This window comes from Frankliniella occidentalis, unplaced genomic scaffold (genome assembly GCF_000697945.3).
Source record: "Frankliniella occidentalis isolate FOCC.00 unplaced genomic scaffold, Focc_3.1 Scaffold1064, whole genome shotgun sequence".
Taxonomy (NCBI): domain Eukaryota; kingdom Metazoa; phylum Arthropoda; class Insecta; order Thysanoptera; family Thripidae; genus Frankliniella; species Frankliniella occidentalis.
Genome location: NW_026268170.1, coordinates 13,097 through 20,344, shown reverse-complemented (window position 1 = coordinate 20,344; position 7,248 = coordinate 13,097). Strand labels below are relative to the sequence as shown.

At 64.1% G+C, this 7,248-nt stretch overlaps 1 protein-coding gene across 1 annotated transcript; it reads right to left on the bottom strand.

Moving 5' to 3' along the window:
• Positions 1-54: 54 nt before the first annotated feature.
• LOC113209780 (receptor-type guanylate cyclase gcy-28) lies at positions 55-6,784 on the bottom strand (the record flags this gene model as incomplete). Its single annotated transcript, XM_052275858.1, has 13 exons — positions 6,630-6,784; positions 6,418-6,537; positions 6,237-6,346; positions 4,290-4,620; positions 3,961-4,197; positions 2,814-2,898; positions 2,339-2,456; positions 1,900-2,004; positions 1,562-1,816; positions 923-1,082; positions 660-818; positions 313-484; positions 55-230 (listed from the first exon to the last, which is right to left on the bottom strand). Coding segments are annotated over exons 1-13 (2,182 nt in total), but the record flags the coding sequence as incomplete, so codon positions are not given.
• Between the last annotated feature and the right edge of the window lie 464 nt (positions 6,785-7,248).

The window sequence follows — 7,248 nt, the reverse complement described above, 5'->3', positions numbered from 1 at the left end:
CATGTCGCTTGTCCAGCGCCCCGCCCAGGGCCACGCGAGCGGCCGTTGGGTAACTCGCGGCGCTCCTGTCCGCCGACACCCACCTGGGCAGCACCTGGTACAGCAGCTCCTCGGAGCGCCGCTTCTCCTGGCTCAGCTGGGCCGTCTTCTCCTCCACGAGCGCCTCCAGGTTGGTGGCGTACTGCTCCATGCGCCGCAGCAGGTCGTCCATGAGGTTCTCGCAGTAGCCCCTGGTCGTCGCGGAGCGGAAGAGGAAAGCGTCAGTGACGACGGCGGCGGCGGTGGCCGACAGCGGTACAGGCAGACACTCACTTCATGATCCTGCGCACCTCGCCGCGGATGGCCTCGAAGGAGGGCCTGTCGTCCGGGCTGTCCGCCCAGCAGCGCCCCATGAGGTCGAGCAGCGCTTCGGGGCAGTCCCGCCCCGAGGCCACGACCGGCCGCAGCGGCGGGCTCTCCCGCGCCTGCACGCGGGCCACCACCTCTGCAAGCGGAACACGCGCACGGCGCCGTTAGCTCAGCTCGTCCAATCCTGCATCGTTTTCATCGACAAAATGTGAAGTTACTGATGAAAACGTTGTGTAGCATAAGTCAGGACTTAAATTTTGTCTTTACAACTAGTACATTTTGAAGTTTGATATTTCATGTCGCAGCCGTACCCTGTGCTGAGAGGAGCTGCCGAGCCGCCTCGAAAGGACCGGCCCGGGTCACGATCTCCTCCAGGATGATGGCGAAACTGTACACGTCACCTTTCTGCGAGGACGGCGTCCCGGGCACCATGGTGAGGGGGAGCAGCTCGGGCCCGATCCACAGCATCTCTGCACGCGGGGCAGAAGTGACATGACGAGGCGTAAAATGCAGCCAGCAGCGCGACCAAAACAAAAACCGGAAACAACGGCGGGCGTCGAATCTGGATACCGACTCGTGTAGTAGGCCTGGTCCTTGATGACCTCCGACGGCGCCGTGAGCGTGGCGAGTCCAAAGTCCGACACCTTGAGCACAAAGCGGGAGTCGATGAGGCAGTTCCCGGAGCGAAGCTTGCCGTGCACTCCGAGCTCGCAGCTGTGCAGGTGCACCATACCCTGCGCCCAAACACAGTCTTACAGAACAAGTTCGCAGCAATTCACGTTTTGCTCGTTTTGTTGTGCTTTTTTGTTTTTGCGTTTTGTGATATAAAACGCAAGTCGCAGAAGGCGTATAAGCCCGTCGACAAACTAAGTTATACAGAGTGGTAGAGTGGTCCACCCACAGGCCCCTTTCTTTATTTTGCTTCTACTGTACCGCATGCAGGCGGGCTGGCCTACCGTCGCTCACCACGGCCCCTTACGGCCCCGTGCAAGTATGCAACCCGTCCGCACACCTGCATGCGGTACAGTATAAGCAAAATAGCAAAATAAAGGGAGGGGCCTGTGGACCACCCCGTACAGTGCCGCGTGCATCCGTGCGGGTGGGTTGCAGACTCGGTCTGGCCGTAAGACACCATGGTCGGAGATGCAGGCACGGTTGGGGGGGGGGGGCGATGACGGGGCGGTTCAGCCCTACCTGGTGCTACTCGACTGACCTTGACCAGGTCGTGGATGAGCGACATGCGCAGGTTCCAGTCGAGCTTGAGCGCGTCGTTCTCGAGCACGTCGCGGAGCGAGCCCTTGGGGCAGTACTCGGTCAGGATGATGACGCACGGCGCCTGCACGCACGCGCCCACGAAGCGCACCGTGTTCTCGTGGCTCACGTCGCGCACCTGCTTCACCTCCCACAGCAGCTTCTTGGTGATGTCCACGCGAGTCTTGGTGATCTTCTTGATGGCGACCCGCGAGCCCTGCAACATCCATTTGTCGGTCAGCGCCTTCCTCGTGTGGGTGGTGACCAGACGCCGCTCGCTGCCACGGTCCTGGTCCTCACCTTGTAGATGCCGATGGTGGTGAACACCTGGGCGGGCGGCAGCGAGGTCCCGGACTCGGCCGAGCAGCGACGGCAGTGCAGACGCTCCAGGCCCGGCTCGAACATCTGCGGGCAGTACCCGTGGGCATGAGTGAGCGACGGCCTGGGCTAACCGCTACCACGCTCTGCGGCGGCACTCACCCGAGGGGGCCACTACTTCGATTTAGGATTTACACAAGATTACGTAATTACAGGGATTACAAGTGAATTTTGAGGGATTACACATTAATTTTGTTGAATTTCTGGCTTTAAAACCATTAAATTTGGACAGTAAGGTGAAATTTAGTGATAATGGTTTAAAATTTGGTCAAGTATTACACAAGGATATAGGGCAATAAATAAGGATTTACACCCTCATCTGTACACAGGATTACACGAGTGGTGCCCCCCTCGCACTCACCTCGGAGTTCTTCTGCAGGCCGAGCCGCGAGGAGAACGTCTTGCCGACCTCGAGCAGCACCTCCTCGGGCCGCACCCTCCAGGACATGTTGTGCAGGTCAGCGGCCTCCTTCATCCTCCTGCGGTAGGGCAGCGACAAGCATCGTCAGGTCGACGGTCACCTTGACGGTCACTCGAGGACCCGCGCCCTTGCGGCGGCACGCGCCTGGCCCAGGGCCCCCGCCAGGGCCAGCGGCCAGCCGAGGCTGAGGCTGCTGGCCTCCCGCCCGATAGCGGGAGCACACAGCTTGATAGGGTTTTGAGCAGCGGCAGGGGCGGAGGCGAGGGGGCAAGATGCCCCGAGGTCTTTACCGACTACGACGCGCGATCGGGTCGTTCCCGGCGGTTGTGTAAGAGATTCGGAGCGATTCGAAAGAAGAATCCTGCTTGACTCGCGCCCTTTCCGGTTGTCCTTTCTTCCGCTCGACGATACCCACCTGTAGGCTACGCAGGCGACGGTGACCCCTCCCGCCAGGAGCAGGCAGACGGCGAGCACGGCGGAGGTGAGGATCAGGCTGTGCTCTGCAACAAACGCGCGGAGGGGGTAAACCACTTGTTGTAGTCGATAAGAACACGACGCGGCGGTGTCTGGCGCGTGGCCGCGCTGTGTGCACGCCCCCGGGGCCAGAGGGGGGAGGGGGGGGCTTAGCCGAGGGAGATTGCAGGACCGGGGGCGGAAGCGGGGTGAGGCGAGCACGGGAGGGGTGGCCGATAAAAGCTCGGCCACAGGATTGAAGATAAAGGCGCGTGAGTGGACGTCCCGCCCGACCCGCCCGGCCCGCCCCAGCCGCTGGTCTTGTTTGCACACGGCTGTTAGATCACCTTTCGCGGTCTGGGCATGGAGGAAGTATCCCCGGGTCTGGGCGGCCCGGGGCGGGGGTGGCATGGGGGCGGCTCTGGGGCCCGCTCCGCGCTCCGCTCTCCGGTTCCACTTCCCTTCTGTTTGATTTGCCCGAGCTCGGCCCCCTTCGACACGCGCTGGCCCCCGGCCCGCCCCCACCGTACCGTGCCGCCGCCGCTGCCCTTGCTGTGCTCCTGCTCCCGCCACATCGTGGTAATCTCGTTAGAGACCCCATCTCGACACATCCCCGACCCGCCCGCCTGCCGCCGCCGCCCGACCCTCCCCCGGGGACCGTGCATCGGGGAGCTGCGCGCGGAGCGAAGGCGACATCAGCACGGATCCGGCCCGCTGGCCGCCACCCCACAGCTTCCACCGGGGCCACCCGGAAAAACAAGGCGCCTGCCAGGCAAAATAAACGTTTCCTTCCTCCTCCTAGAATTAGGGGCTGAATGTTACATGGAGCTTCGTCGGCTTCATTATTTGCAGCCGACGTTGGAGCATGTGGCACGCGGTTCAAGTTACCGGAGCAAGGCAAGGACATGAGCCCGGATCATTGTAGCCCCAACCAGTGCCCGATGGTCCAGGATCTACTATCATCAGGGCTCATATCAGGCACTGGTGGGGCGTACAGTGGTCCGGTCTCAGATCTGGTCGGGCTCATGTCCTTTATACCCTGCAAAAGCTCAACGTCTATAAGGAAGAGAGGGTTACAGTTACTCCGCTGTGAAGACTTTGTGTGGTACCTGAGGAGGTGCACTGTGGGTCCGTGTTCATGAAGCCGCAGGCCGGCACGTCGGGCGGCGGCCCCGTGCTGCCTCCCGGCCAGTGGATCTGCTTGCCCATGAGCGGCGTGTAGTTCTTGGTGAGCCCGCTGTAGTGCGCCACCTCCTCGAAGCGGCCCGTGATGGGGTCCAGGTCCAGGACGGAGTAGTCGGCGTCCCGGTCGCCGCTGTCGTCGATGCGGACGTGCCCCGTAATGCCTGCAGAGAAAGGGTTTGACATGTTTTCATTGAGCAATAAAGCCACCGCTCCGGGCGGGTACGATGTGTGAGACACTTGTGCTCGGGCTCACCGTCGAACTCGCGGTTCCACATGCGCCGCGTGACCGCCACGCCGTCCGTGATGTCACCCCCCTCGGTCAGGGTCTCGTTGAGCGCCATCCCGAGCAGCTGCACGCCGTCGTAGAAGGCGCCGATGAAGAAGTTGACCTCCTCGTCCGAGCTGAAGTTGTAGTTGTAGTGCTCAAAGGCGCGCAGCCGCACCTTGTCGGCGAAGTCCACGAAGCCTCTGGAGGTGGGCACGAGCAGCGACACCCGGAGCAGGGCCTCGTAGGCGTGGCGGGCGTCGGCGTCCTCCGCGGGCGAGTCCCCCCAGGCCCAGCCGCGGTCGCCCCAGAACGAGCCCTGGCACGCCACGCCGTCGGAAAAAAAGGCAAAGATCGAACCGACGGGATTCCACGCAAAGTCTCGGTCCACGGCCATGGCCAACGTGGAGGCGGGAGGAAAGGTTTTGGCAAGGGCGGCAGGGCTGGGGGAGGACGGTCGTCCTGGCGACGGGCGTCTTTAGCGACGCTGCAAATCAAATTACGCCGATCCACTGCTACCGACTGTTGGGTCCGCGCGCCAGGAAGTCTCGGCGCCGCCAGGGGCAGGGCAGGGCGGGGGCAGGCTCTCCCTCCCAGCATAGCTTCGCCCTAACCCGCCTAACCCTCCTTGGGATCACTGCCGGACAAGGGGTCGGGGGAAGAGGCGGGTGGGGGAAGCAGCGCTCCGAGAGTTTCAAGGTAGTCAAAGGGCCCCTTTGTGAATCTCTGCATGAGGGAGTGTTAGTATATGCGCGGGCGCGCTCGCGCGCGTGTGTGTGTGTCTATCTCTGTGTGTTGGTTTTCCGGTTCCCAATTCCCGGAATCGTCTTCCTCCCCCGCCCCGAGGCCAGGCTCCACTCACAATGCGTCCTTGTCGCTTAGAGCTCAGAGCTTAGAGCCCCCCTGCCCCTTCCACCTCCACCCCCTCCCCCTGGCTGGGTTCACGGCCCCTCCTCACGGCCCCCTGATGAGCCGGCCTACGACCTACCCGTGTTTGCAGGGGCAGCGCGTCCTCTACCCGCCGGGCTGGGGGTTGGGGGGCCGGTAATGAGGCTCGTATATGAAGTAGCAGCGCCCTAATCTCTCCCCGACACCCGCCCTCCTCCTCCTCCTCATCAGCCGGTGCAAGGCGGCCGCCACGGGGGACCGGCTGCGACGCCAAACAGGATGACGACGACCTAGAGGGGCGGGTCGACGTTCGGGCCGCCCAGCATTGCGGTTCGGGCGAGTACATCTGCCGCACGCGGCGCGGAGGTCGTGGTCGCGGCCGCGGCGCCGCCGCACATCGAGCGGCCGATGTTGACACACACCCCAAGGAGACACGTGCAGGGGGTTATGTGCGCCCGCCGCCCCGCCCGAGCCACTGGCCGTGCTGGCCGCCTCGCCATGAACCGCTCCCCGCCCAGCCCCGCCCCGCCCCGCCCGAACAAGGCGGGACGGATTTAGTTCAATGTCAGCGCCGCCGCGCCCCGCCGCCGCGTGCGCGCCGAGTCGCCCGCCGAGCACATGTCGGCGCGGGTGGGCCGCCCGGGGGTAGGCCGGCCCGCCGCACGCGCGCGCGCCGCCCGCTGCCCGCGCCGCCCCGCCGGGCGCCCCGCAGCCTCTCCTGCAGCGATAACCCGCCCGGGTTTTGGACCCGCTATCTCGGCCCCGCCGTAACCTCGGGAGGCTGGGGCGCAATACATCCGCAGCCTGCTCTAGTCTCGGAGGAATGTGATTATCAGCGGGCTGTCATTCGCACGTGTCGAGGCACGTGGTGGGGGAGGCGGCGCTGCCAGACTCTGACAGCTGGACTGATTGGTTATTGGAAATAGTTTCTGGGAGGACCGCGCGCCCAGCAGCCCTGACCCTGCTGCCTTCTTGCTTCAGCCGGCTTTTTTTTTTCAGGGCGAGTGCGGCCGATATGGGGCGCAGCCAACGGGGGCCACAACTCACGTGGAAGATGTCGACGTCCAGGAAGGTCCAGTCGCCACGTGTCATGCCCATGGTGTGCGCCGTGAGCATGAAGCGGCGCTTGAGGACGCCGCGCACACTCAGGATCACCACTGCAACAGAGAGTGAGCCGTCAGCCGCCGCCTCGCAGACACCCTCGCCACCCGCCGCCACTGCTGCGTACCCCGGGCGTACATGCTGGCGTCCGTCAGGTAGCCCTCGATGCCGTCCTCCTCGTTGCCGTCCAGCTCCCGCACGTACTTCAGCAAGCCGGCCTTGCGCAGCCCGTGCTCCAGGTTCTTGCCTGGTGGGTCGGAAACAAGACGAAACGTGGTACTTGAGTGACTGGTTGGAGAAGCACGCGGACCTCGACTGCTATCACTCTGGCCTACGTACCGACTGTCAGCGAGAAGAGGTCGGACTTGTCGAGGATGAGGGCGACATGGCGCCACGCGAACTGGTGGAAGATGGCGGCGAACACCTGCACGAGGCGGCACTGGCAGTACGACATCCTGGTCAGCGTCGGGTACGCCGTCTTGTTCTGGAACATGCCCTGCGAAGCACACGGGGCGTCGTTAGTCGTTTTATTTGAATGACTCTGCCGGCCGAATCCCCGAGTGTTCGCCCAGTTCGTCCAGTTCGCCCGGTCCCGGAGTACATGTGGACCTTGAGCACCCCGCTCACGCGAGAGCGGGTGGGGCGGGGCGGTGCGGTTCTCCGGGTGGGTCCCCAGGGGCTACAGCGGCCCTCTGATGATGGGGTAGCCACACCGTCCACGCCCCCCGCCCCCGCCTCCCAAACAACCAGCTTGCTTTGCAACCTGACGCAAGGTGACCCGACCCGGACGGAGCCACGGAGCCTAGGCTGTCCCCCCGCGGTCGGCCGCCCGGGCCCGGGGACAAATGTTGAATCATTAACTTGGCCATCCCATCCCATTCCATTCCCCTTGCGGTGGCCTTCGGCACCACGCCCTGCACCACCCCGCCCGCCTTGCCCCGCTCCGCCCCGCCCCGCC